The sequence below is a fragment of the Eleutherodactylus coqui genome, chromosome 2, assembly GCF_035609145.1.
Source record: "Eleutherodactylus coqui strain aEleCoq1 chromosome 2, aEleCoq1.hap1, whole genome shotgun sequence".
NCBI classification, from domain to species: domain Eukaryota; kingdom Metazoa; phylum Chordata; class Amphibia; order Anura; family Eleutherodactylidae; genus Eleutherodactylus; species Eleutherodactylus coqui.
In genome coordinates this window covers 240,695,431-240,710,831 of record NC_089838.1, presented here as the reverse complement: position 1 = coordinate 240,710,831, position 15,401 = coordinate 240,695,431, and the positions used below count along the sequence as shown (strand labels likewise).

Genomic DNA, 15,401 nt, shown 5'->3' with positions numbered 1-15,401 from the left:
AGAATCGCTATGATTCTCAGCTAGGGGACGTCAGGCTGCTCTTTCCATAGTTCTCCTATGAAAAGCGTTCACTGCATTAACTGCGGCCGGATTATTGCCGTGGGTAACGCAATGACAACTCGCCCATGGACAGCCTGCCTTAATCTTAGACTGGGTTTTCTGCCTGGTGATCCTGCCGGCATTATCAGCAAGATTATTCGGCTATCGGCTGCCGTGGGTGCATTGGGTTTCCAACGCATGTGGTTACCGCAGAGTGGAAACCCAGCCTAAGTCATGTTTAAGGGTGTATTCCCACAAACGAGTTTCTTGCACGAATTCCGTGCATTGCGTGACGCACAAAACTCACACTGAAATAAACCCCATTTATCAATGGATGTGTTTACACGTGTGATTTTTCTGTTGCAGCGATGCTGTAAGATAGAAAGATCGCAGCAGGTTCTACTTTTCTTGGAGTCCACAGAAATCTCTCCCATTGTTTCTAATAGGTGAGAAAAAAAAGTCACGTCTCACTCGCATGTCCATCGGAGTTTCATGCGAGTGCAATGTGATATTTTTATCTATTGAAAATACATGCGGTTTTTCATAGGCATGAAAATCACATGTTCAGCAGTGCGATGCAATTTTCTTGCAAATTGTAACACACTCTCTTAGTGAGCATAGCAATTTTACAAGTGTGACATCCCTTTGAGTTTCTCGGACCGATATTGCGTCACTCCTGTGAATGCGCCCTCATAGTGTCACACCTGGCAAGGTTAATGGGAAATGTTAATCCAGGTAGTAGCATTACCATTTACACAGGCAGATAATCTGCTCATAATAGTCAACAATATAGCAAGTTGATCAGCAGTCATTCAACTTCAATTCACATGTGACAACCATCTCGATTATGCAAACTGTCTGAGTATGAATGACTTATCAATGAGATTGTTCATTCTCATGTAGTTTGGAATATTGTTGGAAGCAGATCCATTGTTTACATCAATGCTACAAAATCCCTTATGCCCTCCAGTATATTGTGAAGAGAGCCGTATAGACTTCTACCTGTGCAGCCTGAATGTTATGTTAGCTATCCATGTTTATGGCGGTAACAATACAATATACTTAAAGGGAACCGGTGAGCTCCCTGGAGTACCATAAACCAAGTTATGGTGCTGTTAGAGAACGTGACAAGGAGTCGAGTGATATATTTTCTATACTAACCCACTCCCTGGTTCCTGCGGTGCCCACCACAGAAGATGGAGCGTGGCATTGAACATCCAACTCTTTGCACAGCGCCATGCTCGCGCTCTCCTATAGACTTGTATGCAATACAAAACTAAACAAAGTTTGAAGGTTTCTTCTGCATCATAAATGGAGTTAACGGTAAAACAAATAGAAGCTAAACCTGTTTTCTCATGTGGTGTGAGTGTGACCGCCGGACAGGGACTAACAATACTCGTCATGTTGCAGCTGCTTCTAGACCACCAGGATGCAATCGCTCCGGAGCACAATGATCCCATCCATGAGCTGTTGGATGACCTTGGAGAAGTGCCAACTCTTGAGTCTCTTCTAGGTGAGAGATTGTTAGTGTGATGAATAGATTATAGGATTTATGCTTGATGAGAACATCAATTAAAAGAAAAAAAAGTTAAGATGACTTCTCTGGCTTACCCCATTTACAGACTGCTAAATGGTGTTTTATCAGGACAGCCTGTGGTCACTGCTGATCTGCATCCTGGGATCTCCAGTGATCAAATGTTGTTATTATACATGGAAAGTGACACGTTGCAAGTAGAGATGAGCGAGTATACTCGCTAAGGCACATTACTCGAGCGAGTAGTGCCTTAGCCGAGTATCTCCCTGCTCGTCTCTAAAGATTCGGGGGCCGGTGCGGGTGACAGGTGAGTTGCGGCGGGGAGCGGGGGGGAGAGGGAGAGAGAGATCTCCCCTCCGTTCCTCCCTGCTCTCCCCCGCTGGCCCCCGAATCTTTAGAGACGAGCGGGGAGATACTCGGCTAAGGCACTACTCGCTCAAGTAATGTGCCTTAGCGAGTATACTCGCTCATCTCTAGTTGCAAGTAATTCATAGGAATAGTCAGTACATGGTCAGGCTGTGCCTCTTACTTTAGCAGCCCTCCTCTCTGACTCTTAGTACAGAGCTGGACCACCTCATGACCTCTATATGCCTAAATCGTACATATTGAAATGGGTTGCATAAAAGGGGGTTTTCTAGGACTATTAACTTTCATAGCCTACCATCAGGATAAGTCATCAATAGTAGATCAGTGGGGTCAGCCGCCTGACTTCCTTGCCAATCAGCTGCATGAAGGAGCTGATGTGTGTTGGAACTAGCACTACTCTGCACCTGGTACCTGGAATTATATTGTAGGCGCTGGCCTATTCAAACGAATGGGCTCCTGTAAATAGTTAAGTGGGGGGTACCAGGTGACAGACCCCCCCTAATCTTATTTTGATGACCTAAGGATAAGATAATCAGTATTCTAGTCCTGAAAAGCCCTTGTAGTGATACCCCTTTAAAAAGCTATCTCGTAATGTAATATTATGCCAGTTGTAAAACTCTGCAGAATATGTTGGTGCTGTATAATAGTAACAGGATCTGTCTTTTTAGCTCTGGGGGTGATGTAATAATACAGAGTTAGCTGATATGGTGGATCAAATCCTTCCTCCATCTCTGACTATTAAAATGGAACGATTTAACCCTTTCCAATCCAATTTGTATCCCGGTGTTCCTAAGGGGCTTACTCTTTTTCTGTTGTTATACAACGGCGCTATATGCTGGCTAAAGCCAGTACTGCATGAGGTGACACGTTGGATAGGCTCCGACAGCAGAGAGGCTGGCAATATACAGTAAAAGAACCCCGACGGACGTCTTTCAACATCAGAGCTGTACAGCCTTAAATCATGATGTCTTCACAGTGGATTGGAAAGGGTTAAATGGCACAAAGTCTCACATATCTTAAACAGTGCTTTGCAAACCCCAGTCCTCACAACCCCCAACAGGTCATGATTTAAGGATATCGAGCCCCTGTGTCAATGTCTGAGGCACTGATACTAATTACATCACCTGTGCAATACAGAGGAAATCCAGAAAACATGACCTGTTGGCGGGTCGTAACGCCTGGAGTTTGGGAAACACTGATCTAAAGCTTAAAATTAGACTGAGGATGCTTCAGCAAGTTTACCATATATGTAGGAATTATAGAAGTACGGAACACTAATGAAGTAAAAGTCCAAATTAAAATATAACATAGTATGTTAGGCTGAATGAAGACAATGTCCATCTAGTTCAGCCTGTTTTAACCTCCCCTTATTGGTCCAGAGGAAGGCAAAAAAAAACCAGCATGCTCCTATGGAGGAAAAGTTTCCTTCCTGACTCCATAATGGCAGCCAGAGAAATCCCTGGATCAACATTTGAGATAAACAACCCCGCTGGTAACCTAATGCCTATATCCTGTAATATCATAGCGCTCTATATGGGGGTTTACATTTCTTTTGTTCTTTTCTTGTAAACAAAGCAATGTGGGCACAATGGAAGCTATGGATGATTTTTTACTAGCTGCATCCAAGGTCATTTATATTTTTCCGCTGAAGATGCGTTCCTCAGTTATTAAAGTTTCAGACATTCACCCCTTGGCTTTTATCTTCTTTTTCTGACTTCTTTTTTTGTTAACTTCAGGTGAAGGACCTGGATCTTCACCAGATACAAAGGAGTCCCTATCAAAGACGGAGGTGTCCTTGACCCTCACTAACAAGTTTGAAGTCATTGGAGATGAGAATGCAGAAAAGGATGCAAAAACCATCTTACTGAAGTAAGGCTTCTAGATGTGGAGATTTCGGCGCAGCAGAGAATTACCTTGTTTTGCTATGTAGAGAAATAAAAACCTAGTTTATCATAAAACAGACCTGGAAGGTGCAGATACAACAGTTACAATGTCTCCTACAGAGCCCTGCACATTTTGTTGAGGAGCTACAGTCCTTTCTTCCCTGTAGCACGGCTTTGTTAATAATTCATTATTTTATGTTCTAGCACAAAACGGCTGATAGTGGATGTCATTAGGTTCCAACCTGGAGAAACCTTGACAGAGATTTTGGATACTCCAACAACTCCGGAACAGGTGAAGTGCCATTTCTGTTCTTTGCTGTAGTGTACATGATAACCGTGTACATGCTCATTATTTGGTGATTTATACAAATCATATTGTAATCTGATGTATAGAAGCCATTTCTGATTTATTTAGCTGTCTGATGCCTAATTCTTTCCAGGAAGCAGATCATCAGAGAGCCATGCAGAGGCGGGCCATCAGAGATGCCAAGACACCGGACAAAATGAAAAAGGCCACAAGTTTACGGCAAGACAACAATCTTACTCTTCAAGAAAAGAAAGAGAAAATACAAATTGGGCTTAAGAAGTTGGCTGAGCTTGGAATAGTGAAACCACAGAGCCAATATCAGGATCTCATCAATGATATCGCCAAGGTAAACTTGGAGTAGTGTAAACTGCTTCTAGTATTGAAGCTTGGTAGCCAGAGTCTTCTGTAGGGAGTTGTATTACTGTATAAATTACCTGCTGTCCATGTCATACATAGTAAAGCCCCATCTGCCCAAAACATGCCGACAGCCAAACTGCTATATGGAGGGGCAATTGCACAAGTACAAGGTACTGATGAACAACCACTCACACACCTTCCTTATATTGTGGAGGAGGCCGCTTTGCACTATTCTTGCACATAGATAAAGCATATAGATGGTGTCAGGTCACAGAACGTATAGTGCACCATGCAGGCCTACAACCTATTAATGATGCCATATTTCAGTCCAGCGGGCTGCCCTGCACCTCATAGGTGAACCCCAGTGGCACTCTAGGCTCCCCCAGTGCACTGCATGTTACTGATACATACTGATAAATTTTGGTGAAAATACACAAGCTGACAAACCAACGTCAAGGGTCCTTGTTTCCTTGTGAGTCCCTACACTAACGTCAATCAAAATTACACAAAAGGAAAACATAAACAGACAAAAAAAAAAATCCCGGCCATATACTTACTGATCTACTAATACACGAGGGCAGGTATAAGCACCACATCCCTCAACATGAAAACAGCCAAGCCGCTATTTGGAGGAGCAATTGCACTTTACCGCTTTGGAATCTTACACTCTTTTATTCTCCCAAGGATATCCGTAATCAAAGACGATACCGTCAGAGAAGAAAAGCGGAATTAGTGAAGCTACAACAAACACATGCTGCTCTCAACTCCAAGGCCCTGTTCTATGAAGAACAGGTAGACTACTACAAAAGCTACATCAAAACTTGCCTGGACAACCTAGCAAGCAAGGGCAAGTAAGTAGAGCAAATGGGCAAAGCCCATATTTTGTGATCTGGTAATAATATTTGAAATGTACTGATGCTGCTGGTGAAAATGATGAAGTTTACCAAGAACATAATTATTTGAGCTTGTGATTCAGCAATCGTCATTGATCGCACATAGTATTATTTCACATAGTCATTGTTGATATGACTTATTAGGATATCTGTGTAATGGCTAAAGATAACCCTCACCAGCAAGTGATAAACTCCACTGGCAGACAAAGTTACATACTGCTGGCATTCATAGCCTTCTGTATTATGGTCGGACCTAGAGATGAGCAAGTGTACTCGTTAAGGCAAATTACTCGAGCGAGTATGGACATTTTCGAGTACATGCCTGCCTGTCCGAAAAGAATCGGGGGCCGGCGGGGGTGAGCGGTGAGTTACGGGAGTGAGCATGGAGGAGCGGGGGCTAGAGGGAGAGGGAGATCTTCCCTAACAGTCCTAAAAACCTCAGAAACCTCACTGAAGTAATTTCACATATCAAATACAATCCCCTTTTGCCAGCTGTACACTTGTCTAGGTCCTGTTGATTACAAGTGGATAGGATCAAAAAAGCGTTTTCCTTCTTTCTTAAACCTAGAGTGTCGAAGAAACCAGGTCAAGTGAAGAAAAGTAAGAAGATCTCACTCAAATACTCAGCCGCCAGGCTCCATGAAAAAGGCGTGTTATTGGAGATTGAAGATCTGCAAGCCAACCAGTAGGTGTCAATGTCACTGATTCTATGTGTGTATTGTGCACTTATACTCTGCTGTAACCAGGCTTATGTATGTCATTTCATGGCTTTTGGACTCCCAATTAACTAATAATACTTAGTTTCTGTGAATCTAATTGCATTACACCTAAGAATTCTAGTCCACGAGCCTTATGGATTGCACCACAGATTTCTTTCCTGTGTTCTTGCTTGTTTCCTTCTATGCAGGTGACTTGCAATCACAGTTCTGTCTTAATAGCTTTTTTAGATAACTACTATCTGAAAAATTTGTGTTAAGAAGGGATTGCGCAATATTTGCTCTCCCACCCTTTGGGCAACACACTTCCCTTTAGCGGACAGCTGCTTCCCCTGGTTATTGCATCACTGTATACATTTCTACATGACATGCCTTTTATTGTGTTGTATACCGGCTCTTCCTAAGTATCTACTGTACCGTCTACATGATTTATTAAAAATGACACTTTTCATAATTAGAAGATTTCACAATTATTGCTATTGCATTTAAATGTATCAATTTATAGGCTTCTTTTAAACCAGGCTTTCATTGTAAGATGGACACGTTCCACCTGTCACTTGGCGATTTCCATCAGGTCTCTGCCTTGACAGGTCTTCTCAACATGTAAAGGCATTTTCGGCATCCTTTGTCAGGTTCAGAGATCTCTGATGTCTTCAGAACTTGCTTTACAATTTTCTGATGAGCACTTTTATAAACCCTGTGATGTCTTCCAGCCGGAACCTGAATATTCCTCTTTTTATCTGCAGGTTTAAAAACGTTATCTTTGAAATCACTCCCACAGAAGAGGTTGGTGATTTCGAAGTAAAAGCCAAGTTCATGGGTGTTCAGATGGAAACTTACATGCTGCATTATCAGGTAATATGTGGATTACATTTAACATTGCTAACAGATTGACTACTTCCAAGCTAATCATTGGGAGCATAACATTAAGTTAGGCCTCATGTCCACTAGAAAAATACAATCCACGCAGATTTATGGTGCAGATTTCTGCAGCGGATGTGCTTAAAAATGGTATTTAAATTGTATTTTTTTGCCTGCAGGAGAGTGCGGATTGCAGATTTTTTCACGTGCGGATGCAATTTAGGTAATCCGCACGTGAAAAAAAACGCAGGTGAAGTCCAACCCCTAGCCAAACCCAAAATCAATGTCCAGCCCACCAGCCAACACTCAGCAGCCATTTTACTTTGCTTCCAGCGTTGCTAAGGCCTGCATCTTCGGGCCTTCGGATTAGAGACCAGTTTGCGGATTATTTCCTGAGTCCAGAGGGAGCAGTTCCGTGGCAGCTGGCCTCTATTCGTTGAGCCTGAGGATCAGTTCTTTCCAAACCGTGAAGTTGTTTTTTTTTTCCCGGCCCAAATTTTCTTTAGTTAGTGTGTTTTTTTTGTTTCTCATGTCCACTAGGAAATTCAGGCCCGAGCAGATTCTCCATGCAGAATCCCGCAGCAGGACCCTCCTTTCCCAGGGACATGAGGCCTGAAAATAGAATTTTCTTACCTGTCCGGACGCTGCGGGTTCCTGTCCGTCGCGGCCGGATCTTCTTTCTCTGTGCCTGGCGGATGCACTCGGCACGCTGGCAGCATGCCACGTGCATGCGCCGTGCACTCTTTTATATTTTTTTTCCTCTCTGAACTCCTGCTCTTCCGCGCTGGAGGGCAGAAATTCAGCTGCGGGACCTGACGGCTTCCATAGGCTTCTATGGAAGCCTGTGGGAGACCCGCAGAAAATGGAGCATGCTGCGTTTTCTCTCACGTGCGGGAGAAAATGCAAATCCAGTAAAATGCCATCCGCGGGTGCAAATTGCAATTTAATTACCCGCAGATGGCTAATAGATTCCTATTGGCAAAATCAAATGCGGACTCCGCAGCGGAATCCGCAATCAACAATTCATTGCCTACATTGATGATAGGCCATCAATAGTCTTTCAAGGGATAACACCAAAATACAGTAAGCAAACACAATGCGACATTTCACACTTTAAAAAAAATTTATTTTGGAAAATATTCCTTTGAATAGAACTTTTTTTTTATTTAAAGGATTTAACCATTTTTCAACAGCATAACATTTTCTCCAAACTCTTAAACAAAATTTAAATAAAAAAAGAAAAAATCACAAGTGGTGGTATTGTTGCTCACCCTCTGTACTGCTATGCCCCCGAGGGGTGAATGGCAATTCCTGGCTCCACTCTGGCATGTTACTGGCCCTGCCAAAATGTGTGGGGGTGGAGGGCCATGTACTGGAGCCTGCCTGTTCAGGGCCTTGCTAGCCATAGGAAAAATTTTGCTGATGCTGCCACCCAAAAATGTGTGCTGGTGGAGGTGTGGGTGGTGGTGGAGGAGGCTGCACCGCAGCTGCACGCCGCTGCATTTGGCGCTGTCTGAATTGATCAATGTGTACATGCAGCTCAAATGGTGAGTTTGGCGGGGTTGACATCTGCAGAAGATATGACAAGAACTCCTGAGTGCTCAGCCTCAGCTCATCAGGCATTGCACGTAAAGAGGAGGCCACAAATTGACCATAGGCATCTATGGGATCCAGTGGTTTATTTATCTTTTGGACCATCTTCAGCACTTCTTGTTGTATCTTTTTTTTTTTTCACTTGCCGACTCCGCCTTAGCAGCTGCGGCAGCCTGTGCGGCCGAGGGCCTGCCCCTTCGTTTGGTTGGAGGAGGCCTGCTACTTTCCTCCGGTTGCTGCTCCCCCGCATCCTCCGATAATGGTGTTGATGGCGAGTCGGGGCTGCTATCAACCACGGATGGTCTCGCCACATTTTGCAGGTTATCGCTTGACCTGTGGAGAAGACATAAAAAATTATGAAATAAAGATATAAAAATCCCGATCTTACATGGGTCAATCAGCGTTCCAAAAACCACATCAGCCTTGTAGTGTGAACAACAATAGCGATAATCCTCCCGTCTAAAACATCCCTTTTTTTGGACATGTGTCAGTGCTATGGTTTACTTACGGTCGCAGCTCCACTGTGCGCGACAGGTAGGACAACGCCATGTAGTGGACATACTGCCTTTTCTGCTTTCCACCATCGCCACTTTTTGGTACTGCTAAATGCTCCTTACACCACTGATCTTTCACGCTCCACCTCTCCTTTGATTTGTCCACTGCAACAGAGATCACAGTGAAAAAGAAAAAAAAATATTTATTAGCTATTGAACTGCATATCATAAAGCTTCCAAAAATGCAAGCAAACATTCATGCATTGCAAGCATGTACGCATGCATCTGTGCAACCATGTGTGCGTGCATGCAGTAGCACAACCATGCATCTATGCAGGCATGCAGCATGCATGCCTGCATAGATGCTTCAGCAGAAACATACGTGCACGCATGCATCTGTGCAACCATGTGTGCGTGCATGCAACAGCACAACCATGCATCTATACAGGTATGCAGCACACATGCCTGCATAGATGCTTCAGCAGAAACATAAGTGCACGCATGCATCTGTGCAACCATGTGCTAACATTTTTTGTATTTTACCCACTACTGCATGCTTTATGTAACAAAGTTTTTCTTCACTTATTTGCCATGACATTAGCAAAAGGCACAATTGGCTTTATCGCTGCTGAAGCATCATAGTACCCAACAGGTTTGGGGCCTAATCGTCTTCCAATTTGTCCATTAAGGCCACGTTCACATTTGTTTGCATTATATTTGGAGTACAGAATAACGTAGTTGACTGCGCTATCCTGTACTCCAAATATAATGGTAATTATTGGACACCTTGTAAAATGCACACCAAATAGGCATCCACTTCACAATAGAAGTGAATGGCCTGGTTTGTTTCAGTTTGGAGATCTGTCACAGCCCTGTTTTCAACAGCTGTCATGGAGCCCCCCAGCGTATCACACAGCATGTACATTAGCACTGTGTGAGCGCTTCCTCATCTGTATGTGGATTTTTCACCGAAAATCTGACAGTGTACAGTACAATGCAAGTAAATGGGATTTCAAAAAGCCCAGTGCGGCTGCCAAAGAACTTATTTTTTAGAGTGAACTCTACATTCCTCTCAATAAGAGGAAGGCACGAAAGAAGGAACTTAAAGGGAGTCTGTCAGTTCCTGTGAACCCCATAAGCTAAACGTATGGATTTACAGGAAGTGACCAGCTCAATCCAGCGATGTGAGTCTTATAATCATCTTCCCCAGCTTTTCCACACTGTGCTTTGTCAAATTTCCCGCTGAATGCATCCTTGTGCACACAGGAGTAGACTGTGGGATGCCATCAGCGGGAATGCCTGCGGGACATTGCACAGTGAGTGAATGACTGTGAAGGAGAGTATAAGACTCGCATCGCTGGATTCACCTTAGTCAGCTTCTGTTAGCCTCATAAGCTAAACTTAGATAGAGAGATGTCAGCTCCTGGAAGCCCCTATCTGTCACTCTTTGTCAAAAAACATGAAGCCCCTAGAAGAAGTTGTGAGTAAAAGAGATGAAAAAGGAGGGTGGAGCAAGACCCAGTGAGGGTGGTGGAATATTTCTGGAGTACAAAGTGTTTCCAATGATGGAGTATTTTGAATGGTGGAGGTGCTGCCAACCAGATGACGCTCCACCAGTGTGGGCGTGAGTGTAGCGAAAGGGATGTGAAAAAAACTGGTATGGAGGCGCAACCCTCTAAGCTACTGGAAGATGAAGATAAAGGTCCAATATGTGATGGTGAAAGCACTTGTTTTTTATTATTTCACAAATTAAAAACCAGCACTAGAATACGCGTTTCGGGGATGAACCCCTTCGTCAGTCCGGCTGGATAGGACAACAGGATGCCTGGGGGTGACACAATTCCAAAGGTGTTTTGGATGTGTCGGAGGTCCTGTGCTGAAGCACTTCTGTCTCCCCTATCCTCCTGCACACACAGGACCTCCGACACATCCAAAACACCTTTGCAATTTTGTCACCCCTAGGCATCCTGTTGTCCTATCCAGCCGAACTGACGAAGGGGTTCATCCCCGAAACGCGCATTCTATTGCTGGTTTTTAATTTGTGAAATAATAAAAAACAAGTGCTTTCACCCTCACATATTGTACCTTTATCTTCATCTTCCAGTAGCTTAGAGGGTTGCGCCTCCATACCAGTTTTTTCACCTGCTTTTCCCTAGAAGAAGTTGTCACTTTGCTGCAAAACTCTGCATACAGTTCCATCTCAGGCAGATATGTAAATGATTAGAGTTGTGATGCAATTAGATGAACGGCCTTGCTATCTGAGGCCCTAAAAGTGGTTCCATCCTTGGCCTATAAAAAGGCTCTCAGAGGCTTCTTATGTAGTTGACCTCTTCTGCTTGTGTAGAGCTTGTTGACCACAAGACGTTGCTATGAAGCAAATGAAGAGATTTCACCTAGTTAAGAGTCTGAGATGGGTGCATTATTGGAATGCGAGAAGCTTGATGGTATCAACGAATTGCCCCCCACCTGGGCCGTTCTGACCAGACTGTTAGGAGGTGTTGGGACCAGTGGATGAGTGAGGGCGCACACACAAGCTACCACTTCATCTAGGATGGGTGCTGTAGGTTTCAGCCAGCTAGTCATTAAGCAGCGTTTGGCTGTCAATAGTACTGCATGCACTGACTTGGGGACAATGTTGTGGATCTGAGCCTGGTTTTGAATACATTCTTCCTGGATTGTTCCTGTGCTTTGTAGTGAAATAAATAGGTAGGTGGATGGGGAGGGAGAAAAAGATGTCAATGACCTTGAATATACTTATGTCTGTGGCACCAAAAATATTGTGTGTTCTCACGTCCATAAATCGTGACAGACCTCCGTGTAGGACATGCCTTCAATCTGTGTAGGTTATTCTTGTTTGGAGGTATGTTCGAAGGCCAGATATGCATTGTGTGCAATTTATAAAATTGTCTCTCGCCATTGTTTGTTAATTGGACATTTCCTAATATGAATCCATCCCTCTAAGAGTTTACTTGGGACATCTTGTTCAGGTATACATCTATTCCAGCCAGACTCCCTTGTTAATGTGATGTGACAGATTTCAACTCCTAACTGTATAATCTTCAGGTTCCGATAATGTTAATACAAGTTTTTTCCTTGTTTCTTTACCTGTAGGATCTTCTCCAGCTGCAGTATGAGGGTGTTGCAGTCATGAAGATGTTTGACCGAGCAAAAGTCAATGTCAACCTCCTGATCTTCCTTCTAAACAAGAAATTCTATGGGAAGTAAAACCAGAAGCTTTCCCAAATCCGAGGAGCCAACAACGAAAGGACCTTTTCTGCCTTTCCGTCACCAAGAATGGTGGCTACAACCTACTTAAATTGTGTTTTTATACATGTATGAGGTCATGTGCCCAAACTCTGCAAGTACTGGATTTTGCTGTCTGACGCTTAACATAAGAAAAGCAACATATGGCTGCAGTGCTTCTACATAATGTTACATAGGAAAATAGCATGGGGTGTATTACAAAAAAACCCTTTCTGCTGAGGATTAGTTAGCATACGACATAACTGGTCGCATAACCAGATCCGCACTAACTGCAACTATAAATACATATGTCTTAGAATGTTTTTTCTAATTTTTTTTACATTTTTTTGTGTAGATTATAATGATCTTTATAGATTATATTCCATATTATATGACAAGTTTTAAAATGCTATTGTGTGTTACTATTTAACAGTGCAGGCACTTTTTGCTTTTATCGGTTGGTATGTTCTGTGCAGAGATTACCATTGAATCATGACGTGGCTTATTTATGAATGATCTGCTTAGGGCAGAGTAACGTGTCGTCTGCTTCGTGGCTACTGTCAGTATTGATTCAATGACTTGCTTGTACCCCGCTATAATGACTCGTGGTGTGATCATGTACCCCAGCCTCCGGAGCGACGTATGCGGTTGTACATACGGCTCTCAGCGGTTGTAATAATGGAACCGTTGTATATTAAACCCATTCACGGTCAATAGCTGTTTTTAGAACATATTGCTAAACTGGAATTCAACGCCAGGCTCATTTTTCCTTTGTCCAACCGGTTCCTTCTATGTCTGTTGCAAAATTTAAGGCAGGACTCCTACAAGAAAACCGTTTTATGTAACAGAAGCGTAATGTAAAATTTGGGTTGGCAATTTTGTGTTACTCAGGAAAGGAAAACTTAAGTAGAACTTTTAAAATAACTTTTATCGAAAACCCAAGAAACGATAAGAACAGCTAAAAATGCTACTTAGAAAACTTTTTGATAAGCTCTTATCTTTTAAAGTTTGAAATCTGAGTCATGGAGTATTAAACACTACTCGATAGTTAGATCTGCAGATTTCAAGGTTGGGTCTCCCTTCTTCGGTAGACGCACCTATATAGATTTCTAAATTTATAAAGAAATAATGACTTTTTATATTGTTAGAGATGAGTATATTGATTTTTAAATTGGTATGACAAAGCGACTCCATGAGATGAGAAGTCGCGTATTTGGAGATTATTTAACATGTTTATAGAATTTTACAGTAAAAGGGAGGTTTATATAGTAGCAGTCACTGCAAGGCTTATACTGTTAGGAAATGCATATGCTGGATTTGCTCTTATAAAGTTTAGGATTGCTTGTTTTTCGTTAGCGTTTAGGGGAAACTATATAATGCATATCATCTAGATTCCATTGATTATGGGAATATGGAAATAACAGGATACGTAGAGCAGCTGAATCATTAATACAGATCCAATTGCTGATACCAGGCTTTCAGAGGGAACGCTGTATTAAATGATGGTCATCTTTGCATCTTTATTTATTGCTGGACACGTATAGAATCTTCCTAAGTGCATTGATTTATCTTCTATATCAGTATTGTGCCTATTGGTATATGGGGCTGCCTGCCTGTATCCGTATTTTGAATAAAAAGCTGAATTAAAAAAGATCATTTGTTTACATTTTATGCTGTGATGCCACTTTTCTACTTAAATGTATGTCCGATTACATTTTACATACAATAACCACATCCTGCCCAGTAAAGTTATTATGGTCATACACCGTTGATAAACTTTGGAAAATGTATTGATGTTGCGTCTAGAGATGAGCGAGCATACTCGCTAAGGGCAATTGCTCGATCGAGCATTGCCCTTAGCGAGTACCTGCCCGCTCGGGAGCAAAGGTTCGTCTGCCGGCTGGGGAGAGCGGGGAGGAGCGGAGGGGAGATCCTTTCTCCCCTGCTCATGAGTGCAACTCACTTGTCACCCGCGCCGGCACCCTGACCTTTGCTCCCGAGCGGGGAGATACTTGCTAAGGACAATGCTCGATCGAGCAATTGTCCTTAGCGAGTATGCTCGATTATCTCTAGTTGTGTCCACTCATTACTGGGATATCTCTCCCTGAACTCAGTACTGAACCTTTCGGGCCAGGATGGACAGACTGTATCAGTGATGCACAAGTGTGGATTGATCTGGAACACATTTTCTCCAAATGAATTCTAAGAACATTCTCAAACGTGATCAATGTATTATCTGGCCTTTAAGTGGTGGCATTGAGTGATGAGGCATTACATGTAAGTCTGTTAGGGCTCACTCACACAGGCGTATGTGTCCCTCAAATTTTTCACATGCGTAATACGCAGTGCTCAAAGCCCATTGATTTCGATTGGGCTACTCATAGCTGCAGAATGTCTTATTTTGGTACATCTTACATACCATTATAGGCTATGGAGTGTTCTTATACTCAGCAAATATGCATGTACCTGTGTGTAGTACGTATTATGTATGTGAGAAATATGTGCATAATACGCAGCCCCCATACACCCATGGGAGTGAGACTTTTTGTGGACTACTGCCTAAACCTTGTGAGCGCTGCTGCTAATTTAAAAATAGTGCTTCTCTTGACCTTGCACAGTTGTTGTATGCATTAGGTCTGTAGAGTATTTACCACACTGCAGACTGGATAAGTTATTAAAATACTGATCAGATGCGCTCAGACAGAATAAACAAATCCAGTGACTCACATGTGAGGTTTTATATAATTGGAGTTGTTAGCTTTGCCCATCTTTTCTATCTGGCCCAGACCTCCATGACAACTTCTTCCAGGTATAAGTCACCTTCACAAACCCCCTCCATCCTTACACCTAGCTCTGCTGACAAAAGGGAAACATACTATCTCTTTCCATTATAAGTTGGTAAAGGGGTGTCTGTCAAGAAGCTTGCTGTTGGCAGTAGCAATATATTGTCCTAGCTGATATACCCGGCTTCGCCCGAGTTAATTTGGTACTGGTGTTTATCTGGTGTTCACACGGAAAATCTTATGAAGTCGTGGTTACCTTAGAGATACCGAGGAAAAAAATATGTTTACCATTTTGCATGGTTCTTTGTGTTACCCAGGAAACACCACATAGA

At 42.8% G+C, this 15,401-nt stretch overlaps 1 protein-coding gene across 1 annotated transcript in view; it reads left to right on the top strand.

Moving 5' to 3' along the window:
• IQGAP1 (IQ motif containing GTPase activating protein 1) overlaps window positions 1–13,952 on the top strand; it is a 127,832-nt gene extending 113,880 nt beyond the window's left edge. Inside the window, exons 31-38 of the mRNA XM_066592693.1 lie at window positions 1,450–1,552; window positions 3,676–3,808; window positions 4,027–4,114; window positions 4,263–4,475; window positions 5,171–5,337; window positions 5,948–6,064; window positions 6,842–6,950; window positions 12,155–13,952. Of these exons, the coding sequence (XP_066448790.1) occupies window positions 1,450–1,552; window positions 3,676–3,808; window positions 4,027–4,114; window positions 4,263–4,475; window positions 5,171–5,337; window positions 5,948–6,064; window positions 6,842–6,950; window positions 12,155–12,268 (1,044 nt within the window). The 3' untranslated portion in view covers window positions 12,269–13,952. The remainder of the gene's footprint in view (window positions 1–1,449; window positions 1,553–3,675; window positions 3,809–4,026; window positions 4,115–4,262; window positions 4,476–5,170; window positions 5,338–5,947; window positions 6,065–6,841; window positions 6,951–12,154) is intronic.
• Window positions 13,953–15,401: the final 1,449 nt, after the last annotated feature.